We start from the raw sequence: 17700 nt of genomic DNA on the forward strand, positions 1-17700 counted from the left end.
AGAGAAATGGGAAATAATCACCCGAGAAAGTGGAAAATTGAAGCTACTAGAGAAGCATAGTAAGAATGACTACTAACGTTTTGAGTCTAAGATTTAAGACTGTGAATTTAAACTGAAACCAATCTTCCCAATTTTGTGGCTTTTTCTCTAGCTTTGCTTTGTTACTTAAATGGACATGTGCGAAAGGCAGAGTTGACTTTATTTGGATTGGGAAAGGGACTGAGGGACCAAGGAATCAGAGCTGGATGTAAAGGGAAATAGGTGGAAACTGAATTAAAATGTGCCAGGATCCCGGTGGCTGGAAGGGTCAAATGTAGCTGAAGATCTATATTACTCTGTGTGTGTGTGTGCGCACCACTTTTATCTTAGGCATATGAATTTGCAAATAATAGCTCTTTTCCCTAACGTCCTAATATATATCAGGTACCAATTACAGGTGTTTCATATAAATGAAGTTAGGCCTTGAAATAGCCCTATCCCAGAAGTATCGTCTACAATGTACTAATAAAGAAGAGGGGTCTCAGAGGGCCACAGTGGCACCAGGACCGTGGGACTGGTAGGTCTCAATGTGAGGGTGTTGCTTTGTTAACATGCTGCATTTCTGGGTTTGTGCTACAGATTTCTAACAGTTACATCTGGGCAAGTCCTAGACATACTGCCATGTCTCCCTTTAGCTTGTGTGAAACAAGCTACGTGTATTGCTGTCACTAAAAACTAGGAGTTCAGCCTCGGGGACACAACTGTGTTTGAGGCCCTCGGTAACAGAATAACCAGCAGAAACAAGTTTAACTTAATTCACAGTAAGTATTATTAATGACATCCATATTTTATACTGTTAGTTTATGGCACCATTTACTGAAGAGTAATATAATTTGCTTTACTTGGCATTACGTTACCCAAGACTTCTGTGCATACCTAGATAGTTGATGATTCGTGTTTATAATAATGTATGTGAGAAAGTCTAAGCTCATGAAGGGGTTTCTGCATCAAAGAAAGAGAGAGGAATGATTTTTAATTTTAGTTGGTTTCGTTATATTCCAAATTCTGCAGCACTGGCAATCTATGCAGAACTTGCACTTAACCATTCACTCGTTCATTCAATCATTCATTCAGAATGGATTTCCTGAACCTCTACTGTGTGTTCTGGCCCCTGGAGACAGAGTGAAAACAAGACAGAAGTCCTCTCTGTCCCTAAGGAGCTTATATTACAGCGCCAACCTCAACGCACTAATCACACAGCCCCCACCAGAGAGCACTGAACATGGAAGTGAACAAAGGGTCTGTGTTACACACAGTAGTCATAAAGACATGCATTTTACTGTCTGAGAATCAACAAGCCACCTCCAGGCCCACCAGCCCAGACAAGCATGGGTACGACAAGGTAACAGGCCAGATGCTCTGCCGCCGTTAGCAAGAAGAGAGAGCAAACACAGTGCAATGGACCTGCCGAGGAACTGCCAGAGGAAACTGCTACTCAGAAAGCACTGTCATCTATGACACATGGCACATAGTACAATGAATCATATTCATGATGAGAGCCCTGATTAACTTAGAGAGTTCCAGCATGTATGCAATTTAAAAAAGCAAGTATATACATAGAATGATTTAGAAAGGTCTCAATTATAACTTATTTTAACAAACTTTGGCAGTGAACTATGTTACAATTATTCAAAAATTCACATAAGTATAATATCTCCTTTACCATATCAAATTCAAAAATAAATTTTACTGGACATTTGTTTTTAAAAAACCGCTTTAGCCTAGGGCACCTAGGTGGCTCAGTCCCTTAAGCGTCTGACTCTGATTTCGGCTCGGGTCATGATCTCAGGGTCTTGAGATCAAGCTCCGCATCAGACTCCGCGCTCAGCGGGGAGTCTGCTTGAGATTCTCTCTCTCCCTCTCTCCTTATGCCCTCCTTCCCCAGCTTACACCCGCACACGCACACACTCTCTTTCTCTCTAAAAATAGACAAATAAATCTTTAAAAAACCACTTTGTCCCACTTAAAATGCATTAAGTGAGTTTAATCTCTAGTAGTAATTAAGGCAAATATAATTAGTATCATTTTATGGATTAAAAACCCCCTCCCCCCCACAAGAGTTTAAATAACTTGCTTCGTGGAAGGTTAGTGGCACCAGGGCCCAATAGAGTTGATACATATTCACAATTTGAAAAGTTGATCAGAAGAGCTTTAAAAGCTTTTAAGTGTTGTTCATTGTATTTACCATACCTAAGGATGGATTTAACAGTTTATTTTTGAGTTAGACATAACTAAATAGCTTCCCTCCATGGAATCTTAAGTACTACTGGCTTTGATTACAGACAAAAGACACAACTGACAGCACACCAAAGGGATTTCCTGGTAGTCAGAACTGATCAAGTCTTCGATCCCATGCAAAACTGAGTACTGCAATATGACTTCACCTTGAGATGAGGTAAAGGAAAGAATCCTTGGCACGTTATTAAGTGCGCCATAATGTTATCTCAACCCTTTAGGATTAACATATGGCGAGGACTCAGTAATATTATCTCAACTATTTATAACTAACACATTGTAAGAGCTCCAATTATGTTACCTGTTTTCAGTATATCTCAACTATAATTCATGCCTGAAAATTTCCCTGACATTTAATTGTTTCTGCATCTAAACTTCCTTTGTGTACTTTTTGAGAAATCAGATAGGAAAAAGACCTATCTTTGACTGGAGAAATCCAACTTTCTTTAGTAAATGGGTAGTGGAAGCAAAGCCAACCCCAGAAATGAGCATCTACTGAGGGATGAGAGGAGTGGCTGAACGGTCCTGTTGTTTCAGAAGAAATACTTACTTCTGAGAGTTTTTCTTTACACAGTGGACAATGTGGGGCATGGTCGAGGCAGCGTTCAAGGCATTTCAGGCAAAACGTATGTCCACATGGTGTAGTGACAGGCTCAAAGAGCAACCTGGAAAATATATCTGAGTTTTTAGCCAAAAATGTCCAGAAGAGATTTTCAATAATCTATTTATTTTCTAAGAATTCCTTAAGATAATTCCCTTACAGCTGTAGAAATTACAGATATCCATTTCCATTGAGATTTTCCTTATCAAATTTTTTGAAAATAAATCACTTATTACTAAGGTATACGTAATTTCTCTGAAAATAAAAAGCCCATTATGTTTAGGATATCCAATTCAGAAAGGATGAGGTTTTCAAACAGTTGCACAGGTTCTCTGTCATCCTACCTCATGCAAAGGGCACACTCAAAGTCAGTTACATCTATGGAGAGCTCTGGACTTTCTCCTATGTTAGAGGTCATGTTCCTTTGAGGTGAGGAATCTGCCTCTGAAAAAGTTTAAAATGCTATAATTAACATTGCTCATCTGGACAAGAGCATGCAGCATCTGCATTTCCTCTGGCTAAAATGTGTTACACCAATATAACAAATCATGCTGGGCAGGAATAGTTCCTATCAGATTAAGCATATATAACAATAATCTATCTGGACAGTGAGCATGAATAAAAGTTAAAGTTATAACTAAATTTTCCCTATTCCTGACTATGAAGTTTTTGTAGGATTAACAATTTTAAACTGTTCTATAATCATAAAGCTGATATATTCCTTTCATTATTAATTTTAAACTACCCGTATAAAATTTTTTTTTAAATATATTGAATATTAGCTAACATTCTATCACTCTGGAGTCATACAACTCCATGACAAAATAACTTACTGACCTTTCTTGGGAATTTTCCCAGGGCCATTCAGGTCATGCACATCCTCCAAATCATTTGGAAATTGTCTCTTTAAACTGGTGCTGGGTGCTACTGGAAGGATACTCTCCAACACTTCTTTATCCTCTTCAAAGTGCAGACCCAGTGTAAAATACAAAACTGAAGAATTGGTATTTCTAAACACATCAGATTTCTCAGATGGATTCTGGATATTAAAGAAATCATAGCATAAGAGAAAACAATATTCATGTAGTAGCTTTTCTTAGAAATCTCTGGAAAAAAGAGGGCTTATGCTCTTCCTTCATGATTGGTTTCATCTATTAACTTCCAAGACGAGCTTTACACTTCCCATGGTAAAATACAGAATAATTCTTTTTGAGACAGATCAACTGAACATCAGTCTTCATATATGCAAACCAAGCCTCTGTTTTCTTTTGTCCAAGCCAAAATAAATTCGAGTCTCCTGATGCCTGGGGTTCTCAATGTGTGATGTCCTGAACGTATCTACATGTTTCTTTCAATCATTTTCATTACTTCCACCAGCTTCCTTTAAAACTTAAAAACTTAAAAACTTTCAGGTTGAGGAGCTAGAACCGGTCTTGAGAAGTACTTCCAACTAACATAACGCCACAGTCTGAATAACTTATAAGTGTTCAAAATTAAGGCATTACATAAAGCTTAATCAAGATAATCCTGACAAACACATGCACTTCATACCTTAGAACACCCTGCACTACCACCTTCTTCCAGAGGCTGGGTATTTACATGGCTGGCACACTGAGCCTTTAGCCTGCTGTTCAATATTCTGCTTTGGATGGAAGATGTCAAATTCTGAGGCACATTTTCTGAAGCTGGAAAAAACACCTCGCACATTACCTATAAAATTTCCAAGAAGAAAAAAACAATTTTAAAACACTTTTGAAGAATACATAATATGTCTTAAAGATCCAAAGGAAACTCTAAGGCCAAATAGGCCTAACACATTGAAAAGAATATTTACCATATTCCAACTGTCACTATTTCAAAACTCAAGTTTCTAGAACCATAATCAATGCTTTAGGCAGTTTAGCTACCAGTCCCTTTCCAGCTTAGTCTTACCAATTATAAAATATGAGTATTACCAGTTCTTTCTGTCTGGTCCTTACATATCTGCTACAGAAAGTCATCCTTAAAAGTCTCATGGTTAAGAGAGAAAAGTGGGGTGTAGAGGTTGTGGGGATCCTAAATTAAATCCAAGTTGTGATCACCCACAACTGAGATATTTCTAGAGGAACTGCTCAACTTACAAGAGAACCAGAAGAGCCGCCTAGTAAAGAACTTCAAAGGAAGCTCGGGTGAAGAGCCATAATTCTAGTTCAAGAGCCATGGACTAGCCTCTGGTGGTGGTGGGAAGTGACTGCCAGTCACTCGATGGTCCTGCCAAACCTCATGGACTCAGCTGAATCCAAAGGCTTAAGAGAGGTATAAAGGAGTGACCGAAACCCAATAAAGAACCTGCCACTGTTCTTCATGTGACAGATCAGTGCACCAGTACCCATGAGCCCTGTATCAAGAAGGAACAGCACTCAGCAGGGACATCAGTGTCCTCAGCACTGGCTCTGGGGGGCTCCAGTAAAGCAGCAGAAGGCTGCCTGGGAGATTACATTTCACGAGCATCAACAGGCTGGCAGTGTTGGGGCACTGAGATAGAAGACATCTACCCCTCACAGAATGCTACAGGGAAAAACATCATATCTGAAATAGCACCAGACAGACAAGAAGCACCCCAAACATCACCAGGCCTAGATTCTGGCCCTGGGACCTTTGTAAATCCGCTTAAGTTTGAGCTCAGGCTGAATTTCTTAAGCTGTTGTAAAGAGCAGTTGAGATACGTTTTAAGGTTCTTGTCAAATTTGCAGGTGGGACAAAGCAGGCAGGGATAGAAGAGCCGATGTTAAGATTGAGTATTATTCTGACAAGTTGAAACAACGGCCAAAACCCAGAAGTGATAATTTGACAGCATTAACAAAGACCAATCCACTGCACAATACAAGGATCAAAAGTATTGCTAGAAAGTTCTCACTGAAAACAAAAAAAGATCTAGGTGTTTGGGCTAACCCAGGTTCTAATAGGAGCCAACAGTGTGACGGTATTAGGCTAAAAATAAACAAACACGCTTCATGATATGAACACAAGGGAAGGTAAAAGTTCCCCTCGTGTGGCTGTCAGATGTGGATGCTGAGGTACACTAGAATGCATCCAGAGGAGGAAACCTTACAACCTTGTTCCATGAGAAAAGGATGTTCAGTCCAAAGAAAGACTTAGGGCAAAGATAACAGCCAATCTCAAATATCTAAGGTGGTTTAAAATGGAGGAGGAAGAACAGATTCATTCCCTCTTGCTCCAGAAAATAAAACTAGCCTGTAAAGTGGAAATTGCAAGGTAAATGTATAGAAGAAGTCAGCAATGAATAGTGCTAAAATAGGGAAACACTGACATAAAAACAAGAACTCGTGGTCACTGGAAGTGCTAAGACTAACTATTGTACAGGCTCTTATATATGGGATGGGTTCCCACAGTAAATGTGACTCAATGACCTCTAATAAGACTGGGTTAAAGACCTGCATCATGCTGGTGAAGCTTTGCTGGCAATTTCAAGTCAACCTTTCCAGCTGAACTGCTATATTTTGTATATTATCACAATGTCTTTTATAGGTCTCCTATACAAACTATAATGCTTGAAATTACAACTCTAAGGAAACTCACTTTGCCTCCACTAATCTCACACATTGACCCTGCCTCCTTAGCCCATGTCATTATCCCAGCAGAACGGAGCTGTGCAAAGCTGTCTCATGAAACATTGTGCTTTATCCCTGGATGAAAGATATCAAACGTGTGAAACTCATGATCATTCCTGTGTGCTTTTAATCACATTGTCATGAATATTCAGAACTATATTATTTGTTTATTTGACATGCAGGAATTACTCAGCATGGACATAAAGGCTATATAAATGAGACTTAAGAAAGAATTCGTTTAAAGAAAATCACACCTTCTGTGCTTCTTTCTTCACTGAGTTACATTCAGGATTTAAAGCAAGGCAGTAGAGAAACTCCTTTAACACTTCTTTACTTCTTCCCAATCCAGAAAGAGCCTGAGCCTTCATATGATGCCCCTGGATTCATCAAAAGACAAGACACACATTTTTAAAAAGTGTGATTATATACTTGCATACAAAGGGCCCCGAAAAAAACTCATTAGGACTACTGAATTTTCATATCAGCTAGAATAAACAAAAACCCCCCAAGGATGGCTCTAGCTCTACTACCTTGGAACCTGAGGAAATCCGAATATCTCATAAACACAATCTATAAGCAGAACACAGGAGTCACCAGACTAGGAATTTAAGCCCAAGGCAGTTTTAAGGGCCATGCTAAGTAAGAGAAGTGACTATCTACCAATTTTAAATACACTCAGTCATCACAGATCACAACCATGTTCCTGTCTTCAAAGAACATAGTCTTGTGAGAGAAGACCGACATGACAAGAAATACCTATAACACAAAGCATAACATACAAATTACTAAAACAGAAATAAACAAAGTGCAATATGGGATCAGTATTATCCACCAGAATTTTTTTTTTTTTTTGGGTGAATGCAGTATTTTCTCAAATCATTGTAAACATTATAATTTGTTTTATCAATTCATGTATTACATTTCCATTTGGGTCAGTCCTGATCATGCATTTTAGTCTTTTTCTTCTTTATTTTATTGAATTTTTTCTTGTTAATCCCTGTTTCTTCATTCATATATATATTTTTTAAGATTTTATTTATTTATTTGACAGAGAGAGACACAGCGAGAGAGGGAACACAAGCAGGGGGAGTGGGAGAGGGAGAAGCAGGCTTCTCGCTGAGCAGGGAGCCCGATGCGGGGCTCGATCCCAGGACCCTGGGATCATGACCTGAGCCAAAGGCAGATGCTTAAGCATCTGGGCCACGCAGGCACCCCTTCATTCATATTTTTAAAAGATGTACTGTTTCCAACTGGTTTTGTCTCATGTTGAGCCAGACCTTGACTCCATAGACTTCATTGCTGAATGGAAGACTTTTTGGATCCTTCATCTACATGAGGGAGATCTATTTGAGAGGTTTTATTTTCAGGTGTGTGGTAGGGAAGCCAGGCCTTAGGCAGGGAGCCCCATGCATCAGGATTTAGAGGGGCTTACTTAGGGTGGGGTGGAGGGGGGAACCTGCTGCATGCATTGGCAGCCACACTTGCCCCAAGCAGTTTGTCCAAATTCTTTGCAGGAGGTGGAGGCGGGGCATTATGATTTTTTTTTTTTTTTTTTTTTTTTTGCCCCACTACTGTTCTGCATGGCGGAGTGAACTGGCATGTCAAGCAAACATCCTTTCTTATTCCTTTCCCAAGAGCTTAAATTGAATCTTCTCTGGAGTTTGCATTAGGACATGAGCTCAGCTCCCATTTGAACTATAATGTTCTCTGCTTTTTCATCCATTCACCTGCATTCCAAAAATTTGCTGAGCTTTCTCATCTCATAAATATTCCCTATTCTCTTCCGTGATGGACTTATGGAGGTATAATTTATATATAATAAAATGCCACCAACTTTAAAGGTACAATATAGGACTTTTGACAAATATATACAGTGTGTAAGTACAACCACAATCATGACGTAGCACATTTCCATCACCCCAGAAAGTTCTCACATGCCCTTCAAAGTCAATCCTAACCTCTCTCCAAGTCCAGGAACCACTGATCTGTCACTAGAGTTTTGCCTTTTTGGGAATTTCATATAAATGAAATCACACATGTATTTCATTGATCATTTCTGTTGTCTCTCTAGTCTCTATTTTGTTTCTGCTCTAATTTTTATTCCTTTTGCTAAATTTGGACTTTTTTTTTCCTAGTTACTTGAGGAATAAGATTAAGTTGTTTGAGATCTTTATTTTATTAATGTAGGTGTAAACCTCCCTATTAGAACTATTTCTGCTGCATCTGATAAGTTTTGGTATGTGTGTTTCCATTTCCCTTTGTCTCAAGATTTTTTTATTTCTCCTTTGATTTCTTCTTTGACTCATTGGTTGTTTGGAAGTCTGTTGTTTCATTTCCACATATTTGTGATTTTTCCAGCTTTCTTTCTGTTACTATTTCTAGTTTTCGTGCCATTGTGTCTGGAAAAGATACTTGATAAGATTTCAATCTTCTTAAATTCGTTAAGACTTGTTTGGTGACCTAACATATGATCCATCCTGGAGAATGTTCTGTTTGCTCTTGAAACAATATATATTTTGCTGCTCTTGGGTGGAATATTCTGTATGTATCTATCAGATCCATTTGGCCTGAAATATAGTCCAAGTCCATTATTTCCTTGCTGGTTTTCTGTCTGGACAATGTGGATTCGAGGGGGAAAGATTTTCATCTCAAGTTGGCTGCAAGGGCACCAGCTGGCTAGGGTGCAGTAGCATAGTGTCCATGCAGATCTGGCAACTGCGTCCAACACTGGCAAAGGCTGTGGGAATCCTTAGCAGCCGAGACTGTGGGCCTCCTGCTGGTGCCTGTGACAGCAGTGACGGCTAGGGCTGTTGGGGGGAAAGCCTGCTGGGATCCTCCTGTTGTACTTTGTCCATGGGTGTTGGCGACAGTCCTGGTGTGCTGGCATTCACAGCAGCAGAGAAGCTGGGGTCACAGGCTCAGTGACAGGTAGAACTACCTCAGCCCATGGTCTGGGACACAGACTCACTTGCTGTGACAATAGTATCTGAGAGGTAAGAGTGTGTGCAGATCACCCATGGAACCGGGATCGGGGTCTCTGGAGCTCCTTGCTGTGACATGAGTTTAGGGGGATAATGGGGAGGGGGAGAGATGCATCAACAGATAGCCCAGGGATAACAAGGCACAGAGGTACCCCAATTCAGGACCAAGGGGGTGGGATACACAGCAATGGCAGCATGACCCAGTGGTAGCAGGTCAAAGCTGTCACTTGGGACCCAGGATGAAGGGCACAGAGCAGCAGACGCTCAGGTTTGAAACGATGGGTCAGCGTCAGGGCTTCAGACTGAGGGAGGGGGCGACAACACAGAGGCAGCTCTGCTTCCTGTAGATGGTGAGGCCCTGTGGCATTCCAGTCCTGGAGAACAGGGCACAGCAGTAACTTGGGCCCCAGTGGTCAGATGTCACCACAGCAACAGCATCAGCCCTGGGAAGGAGACCCTGAGGCAGGATTCTGGGCACTTCTATCAGCAGGGTTCAGCATTGGTTAAGAGTATTGGGGTCCTCAGTAGCAAAGGCTGCAGAAGCTCATGGCAATGACAAGGACTCCAAGAGTCCTCCGGTTCTCTTTACCTCATGGGGTGAAATCCTTCTGAGGGGACACTTCTCAGTGTTGAGCTGCTCTGGACTGGGGAATGGAGTGATACAGGTAAAATACTTCCTACACTTTTCTTTGTGGCCACCCTTAGTTTTGGGGCTCTACAGGGTTTCTACTCCTGCTTTACTGCAGTCCAGAGCTTTCCCAGAGGTGTTTTCATTGGTTTATAGTTGTTTATTTATTGCTTTTGTTGATTTTGTGGGGGAAATGAGTGTTGGGACCCCCTAGGCTGCCATCTTGCTGATAACTTCTGTTTACATATTGATGGACCTATGGGTTATTTTCAGTCTTTGACTATTATGAATTAAGCTGTTATAAATATTATATTAACATCTTTTTACTTCTCTCGGGAAAATAACTAAGAGCACGATTGTTAGGTCACATAGGAAGTGTATGTTTAACTTTAAAGAAACTTCTGAACTGTCTTCCATTGTGGCTCTGTACTGTTTTGCATTCCCACCGCATTGTGTAAGGGTTTCAGTTGTTGGACATCCTCGTCCACGCTTAGTATGGTCATTCTTTTAAGTTTAAGCCATTTTAGTGGGTATATAGTGGTATCTCCTTGAGATTTTAATTTGCATTTTCCTAATGACTAATGATGTGGAGCCTCTTTTGATGTGTTCAGTTGATATTCCTATGTCTTCTTTTTTTTTTTAAAGATTGTTTTTATTTATTTATTTGACAGAGAGATAGACAGAAGAGCACAAGCAGAGGGAGTGGCAGAGGGAGAGGGAGAAGCAGGCTTTGCACTGAGCAGGGAACCCGATGCGGGACTCGATCCCAGGACCCTGAGATCATGACCTGAGCCAAAGGCAGATGCTTAACCATCTGAGCCACCCAGGCGCCCTCCTATGTCTTCTTTAGTGAAGTATCTGTCCTTGCCCATTACTTAACTGGGTTATTTACATTATGATTGAGTTGGTAAGTGTTCTTTATATATGCTGTATACAGATGTATGGCGTACCAGATATATGTCTTGCAAATATTTTCTCCCATTCTGTTTGCTGTTTTGTTTTTGTAGCATTATCTTTTGAAGAACAGAGTTTTCAGTTTTGATGAAGACCAATTTACTTTTTCTTTTACAATTTGTCCTGTGTCCTGGATAAGAAATCTTTGCTTTACAAAAAGTGTCAGAGATTTTTATATTTTGTTTCAGATATGCTTTAGTTATAGACTATATGTTTAAGTCGATGCTCCATTTTGAATTAATTTTAATATATGATGTAAGGAAAGGGTTGAGGTTCATTTTTTTTTTTTTGCAAATAGATACCCAATTTTCTCCTACTAAAAAATGAGAAAGTTATTCTTTTCCTATAGAGTTATCTTTGCACTATTGTAAAAAACTAATTCACCACTTATGTGTAGGTCTATTTCTTTACTGTCTTCTGTTTTAGTAATCTACACAGTTCTCAATACCGTAGCTTTATAGTAAGTCTTGGTATCAGGTAGTGTATTCCCTGCAACTCCATTCTTATTTTTTAAAATTGTTTTGGCTCTTCTGTCCCTTGTATTTCCATAAATGTGTGTGTGTGTATACATATATACACATACATATATGTATATTTTAAAGCCAATTTCCCAAATTCTGCAAAGAAGAATACCAGAATTTTAATTGGAACTGTTGTTTTTTGGGGAATCTGTCATCTTACTAACATTGAGTATTCTGAACCTGGTACGCATTTATACTTATTTAAGTGATACTTCATTTCTCTCAGCAATGTTTTGTAGTTTTCAGTATATAGATTTTGTAGGTACTTTGTTAACTTTATCCCTAAGTATGTCATGTTTTTTTAAACTATTGTAATAGTATTATTTTTAAATTTTCATTTTTATAATTGTTTCTTGTTGCTTAGTAGAATATGATTGGTTTCATTTTTGCATACCACCTTGTATCCTGCAAGCTTTTTGTAAATTTCTTGAGATTTCCTCACAATTATGTCAACTGTGAATAGACAGTATTGCATTTTCCTTTCCATTCATTATGTATGCCTTTTATTTCTTTTCTTTTTTGTTTTTGGTTTTGTTTTACCATTTTGGCTAGTACCTCCAGTATCTTATTGTGGTAAAAGCAAACACCTTTTATTTTTCTTGGTCTTAGCAGAAAGGCACTCCATTTCCTACCATTAAGAATGATGTTTGCGGGTGCCTGGGTGGCTCAGTTGGTTAAGTGACTGCCTTCGGCTCAGGTCATGATCCTGGAGTGCTGGGATCGAGTCCCACGTCGGGCTCCCTGCTCAGCAGGGAGTCTGCCTCTCTCTCTGATCCTCCCCCCTCTCATGCTCTCTATCTCATTCTCTCTCTCAAATAAATAAATAAATAGATAAATAAATAAATAAATAAATATGATGTTTGCTATAAGGGTTTTCACAGATAGTGGTTATCAGATTGAGGAAATCCCCTGCTATTTCTAGTTCATACAAAGTTTTTAACATGAAGGGCATTCAATTTTATCAAGTGCTTTACCTTCATTTATTGCATTTTTTCAGTCTGTCAATACAAATTGATTTTCAAATGAGATGATGACAGGTATCAGTGTGAAGTTTGTTTGTTTTTTTAATGTTTTTGCCTGGTTTTGTTATCACAATAATGCTGTTCTCATAAAATAAGTGTTCCCCCTTTTCTGTTTTCCAGAAGAATGTTTGAAGGATTTGCATTATTTCTTCCTTAAATGTGTGATAGAATTCATCAGTAATTCCATCTGGTCCTGATATTTTGGAGGGGAGGGTGGTTAACTACAACTTCAATTTCCCTAAAGAAAGATAAGGCTATTGAGGTTCTCTATTTCTTCTTGAATGAACATTGGTAGTTTGTATCTTTCAAGGAGTTTGTTAACTTCTAGGTTGTTGAATGTATTGGTATAAATTTGTTCATAAAATTGTTCCTTTTTTATCCTTTTAATGTCTGTAGGATCTATAGTGATATCTCCTCTTTCATTCCTGATATTAGTAATCTGTATCTTTTCTCTTTTTTCCTGATTAGTCTTGTGAGGTATATAAATTTCACTGATCTTTTCAAAACAGGTTTTATTTCATTGACTTTTCTTTATTGTTTTTCTGTTTTCTATGTATTGACTCCTATCTCTTATTTCTTTCTTTCTACTTACTTTTAATTTGCTCTTCTTTTCTTAGTTTTTTAAGGAGGAAGCAGATCACTCTTTTGAGACCTTCTTTAATAATTTACTAATGTTATAAATTTCCCTCAAAGAATGGTTTTAGCTGTATATGATGAATTAGATGTAATGGGCTTTTATTATCAGTGATTTCAAAATAGTTCCTAGTTTCCTTTGTGATTTCTCCTTGGTTCCATGGATTTTTAGAGGTAATCTAATTAAATAACAAGTTTAAGGATTTCCTGGATGTTTTATTATCATCAATTACTCTTTTCATTCTATTGTCAGAGAGCATACTCTTCAAGATTTCAATAATTTGAAATCTATTGAGACTTATTTTACCAGCATAGGATTCTATGAGCATTAAAAAGCACAGGTATGCTTACCCATTTGAATAAGATCAAACTTATCACATGCCTATTTATATTTCTGCATATGGGCAAATATTTTGTTAGCACTGACTTGTCTCCATTTGCACCAAAAGTTGTGAATCAGTATCAGCCATGACGGATGGCTTGAAAGGATAGTTTGCCTGGATAAAACACACTGGTATAGTAGTCCGCAACTGAAAACTCGAAGTTGGTTCTACAAGTGCTTCCGTATCATCTCAGCCACAGTTGGACAACTTCATCCTTCCCTCAGTCCTTTCAACTTACTTTCCAATGTCGCTTCTGCTATAATCCTTCAGTTATAACATTAACCTGGAAACAAATTTCCATCCTTCATTACCTTAAGTTGATTTATCAGGGTATACTTCCACTAAAGCTGTTCTTCACTAGGCATTTATCAAGAATTGAGGTCCATAGATTTGCAATAAACCCTAAAGACATAACCTAAATCCCAAAAGCTAATAATTCATTTGCTGGCTCTCTTATAGTTAAAATTCTCAACGTAACTTTGTAGTAACTAAGTCTGTCTTTCATCAAAGACACACTGCCAAGTTTTTACCTCAAAAAATCAATACTGTGGAGAAGAAACTAGCCTCATAGGGCAATACAGAAACTAGCCTCATAGGGCAATACAGCCTCATAGGGCAATACAATTTCTGTCAGTCAGAAATAATAAACTTCTAATTCATAACAATTAAGGCTCAATCATTACTGACAGAAATTACTTTAGAAGAGTAATAGATCAAGGGATAAGAGAAAAGTCATCAGAAAAAGGAGGAGAAAATATTTTTAGTGAAGCAAGCAAGCAAAAACAGATTTCTGGGCTTGGTCCAACAAACATTTGTTTCCCATCCTTAGGCTCATCCCCAATTCCAATTTAACACATTAATCTAAGCTGAAAACATTTTTTTTTAAAAGAATGGAAGGTTGGGTAGAAGGAAGGAAAGAAGTCCATCTTTTCTATTAACATGGGTTAATGCCTCTTCAGTGTTTCTAAAACAAAAAATGATAAACAGGGGGGCACCTGGGTGGCTCAGTCATTAAGCATCTGCCTTTGGCTCAGGTCATGATCCCAGGGTCCTGGGATCGAGCCCCGCATCGGGCTCCCTGCTCAGCAGGAAGCCTGCTTCTCCCTCTCCCATTCCCCCTGCTTGTGTTCCCTCTCTCGCTGTGTCTCTCTCTGTCAAATAAATAAATAAAATCTTAAAAAAAAAAAAAAAAGATAAACAGTAATATAGAGGGACAAAATATTTTTACTTACTAGCTAATAGAGCATGTGATCCATGTTAATTTCATTACAAGTTCCTTTTTTTTTAACCTGATTTTATATATATATTTTTTTATTCTTATGTTAATCCCCATACATTACATCATTAGTTCTAGATGAAGTGTTCCATGATTCATTGTTTCATTACAAGTTCCTTAAAACTTTAAAATCTCTTTTGGGTTTTAAAATCCAGAGATTCATGAAAAAAGCTACAACTTTTATTGTTTGGCTTCTTAATCTTCAGTGACAACTTAAGCTATCATTATTATTTTAACAAAGCTTATTTTGCGTCATCACAGAAAGAAATATTAGACCTTTCCAACACAGACTAAAATTATTCCAAAATACATACAAAACATTTATCCTTTCACTAACAACATTTGTATGTTCCATGCATATTAGGGCCCAATTGTTAATCATTATTATACGGTCTTACTAACATGTAATTTTAAACATTTCCCTTTACTCACAAATTATACAATTTTATCATTGTGTTTATATATTTATTTGTTTATTAAAAAGGCATATTATTCAGCTAAATATCTCCTAAAAGTAATCTAAATTAGTGTTTCTTAACTAAATCCCGTTGGGAGACTTTTTGGTCTTTTAAACTGAGTTGGCTTATTATGAAGTGGATTGCTACATTTAGACTACTATCATGAGGGAAATGTACACTGTGTATAGGTACCTAATCACAATCATTTTCGTTTATTCTTAAGAAAATTCCATAAACTTACATTTATTTTCTCCAAAGCCAACTAATACCTTAGTCAAATACCTTAGTCAAGAGAGGTTCATTCTGACAAACGGCATTGGCATCCTGTAGAGCCTGCTCGTAGTTCTTCATGGTTAAATGTAACTCTGCTCGCAGCAGCAATAACGAATTATCTCTAGGAGCTGAAAGACATGGGCAATAGAAAAAAATTAAAATGACTATATTTAAAAATAAATCTTTAAGTCACTAAAAATATTAAATTGGAAAATAAACATAAAGGCAAAATAAATACTTACTCCCTCAAATCATATGTGGTTTAATAGCTTGAGAAGTTTATTTTACATAGCTTCTCTCAGGAAAACAGAAAGAGTATTAACATGACTTCAAAACGCACCAAGAAAAACAGACTGCCAAATACACACTAGGCACAACATTATCTGCAATAATAATGAGTAAATGCTGAATCATCTTAATGCTATAACTAGGTATTAAAAATGAAAAGATTTAAAATAACTTTCTTGAGGGGTGCCTGGGTGGCTCAGTGCGTTAAGCATCTGCCTTCGGCTCATGTGATGATCTCAGGGTCCTGGAATCGAGTCCCACATCGGGCTCCTTGCTCAGTGGGGAGCCTGCTTCTCCCTCTCCCTCTGCCTGCCAATCCCCCTGCTTGTGCTCTCTCTCTGTCAAGTAAATAAATAAAATCTTTAAAAAATAAATAAAATAACTTTCTTGAAAGTATACAAGGAAATTCATACTCAAGAAACAAAAGAATCCGTAATTTTTTTCTTATACAACTGCATGGATGTGGACTTATCATCATAAATGTACCTACAGTACGTTCTCTTAAGTGAGAAAGGAAAGGGAAAAAAACTTCCTCAAACAGAAGAGAGCTTGAGAACTGCTCATATGAGACTATGGAGATAAGCTTCACTACACAGAAGCCAAGAGTGACTCTATGAGCTGATATGTAGTATGTGAAGTCCTTGACTTGGCAAGGTACCATGGAAAGGTGACAAAGCCAGTGCTTATGAAAGCAGAACCATTACAGCCATTTTCATCCTGCTGGGGCCTGGTTCACTCTACCTATGTTCATTGCAGGATCTTTGCAATAGAGCTACAGCATGCATTTTAATTGATAAATATTCTAAGTACCTAATGTGTTCTCATTTCTCTACCTAATACCCATTTCCGTTTGCTCCAGAACCTAGACCTTGACTCTTTCTCAAACTAGCCACTTGGTACTTTCCAAATGCCACCACATCTAGTTTATGTAGGTAAGTGGGCAAGTGTGCATAATAGAACTCATGCAAAAGGATATTACATCAAGACATGGGGGGGCTACTTATGACTCTGTTATTGCTACATATGTGTAATAGAGAAAAGGTATGACAAGGAAAAAAGGTGGGAAAAGAGCAAAGATATGGCAGAAATGGAGAATCTAACAATAAAAGTTGAATCTTTTATTTTTTTTATTTTTATTTTTTTTAAGATTTTATTTATTTGACAGAGAGAGACACAGCCAGAGAGGGAACACAAGCAGGGGGAGCAGGAGAGGGAGAAGCAGGCTTCCTGCGGAGCAAGGAGCCCGTGTGGGCCTCGATCCCAGGACCCTGGGATCATGACCTGAGCCGAAGGCAGACACTTAATGACTGAGCCACCCAGGCGCCCAAAAGTTGAATCTTTTAAAATGACATGGACTGGTTAGAGTAAGGATCAACAACTTTTTTCTGCAAAAAACCAAACAGTAAGTATTTTAGGTTTTGTAGGCCAGGAAAAAACTTGAGGATATTGTACAGGTACTTATATAACAAGAAAGAAAACAAATTTTCACAAAATTTTTATTGGCAAAATTAAAAAATAACAGTAATAATTTAGTACTTTTTTGTAACACAGGTCTACTAATTAGAAGAATGGAATTCTTTGGGGGAAGGGACATTTTCCTTAAAGTTCAAAGTTAGTTTCCCCTATCATCAAAATAAATTGGAAAATGTTCATGTGCTGATTATGATCTGTAATGAGATTTTATGTTTTTCATCTTGGAATATGAAATACAGATGTCAATCCACAAGCATATGATTTGAAATTGAGCATTTTATTGCTTATAAGTTCTTTACAGAATTCTATTAGATTCTTCTCATA

General features: G+C 38.0%; 1 protein-coding gene across 1 annotated transcript in view; it reads right to left on the minus strand.

Moving 5' to 3' along the window:
* LONRF2 (LON peptidase N-terminal domain and ring finger 2) overlaps positions 1 to 17700 on the minus strand; it is a 39250-nt gene that overhangs the window by 12389 nt on the left and 9161 nt on the right. Inside the window, exons 2-7 of the mRNA XM_035001780.1 lie at positions 15625 to 15743; positions 6741 to 6863; positions 4427 to 4585; positions 3713 to 3914; positions 3220 to 3319; positions 2825 to 2939 (exon numbers count right to left, since the gene is read on the minus strand). Coding sequence (XP_034857671.1) covers positions 2825 to 2939; positions 3220 to 3319; positions 3713 to 3914; positions 4427 to 4585; positions 6741 to 6863; positions 15625 to 15743 — 818 coding nt within the window. The remainder of the gene's footprint in view (positions 1 to 2824; positions 2940 to 3219; positions 3320 to 3712; positions 3915 to 4426; positions 4586 to 6740; positions 6864 to 15624; positions 15744 to 17700) is intronic.

This window comes from Mirounga leonina, unplaced genomic scaffold (genome assembly GCF_011800145.1).
Source record: "Mirounga leonina isolate KUSES-001 unplaced genomic scaffold, KU_Mleo_1.0 Mir_125, whole genome shotgun sequence".
Taxonomy (NCBI): domain Eukaryota; kingdom Metazoa; phylum Chordata; class Mammalia; order Carnivora; family Phocidae; genus Mirounga; species Mirounga leonina.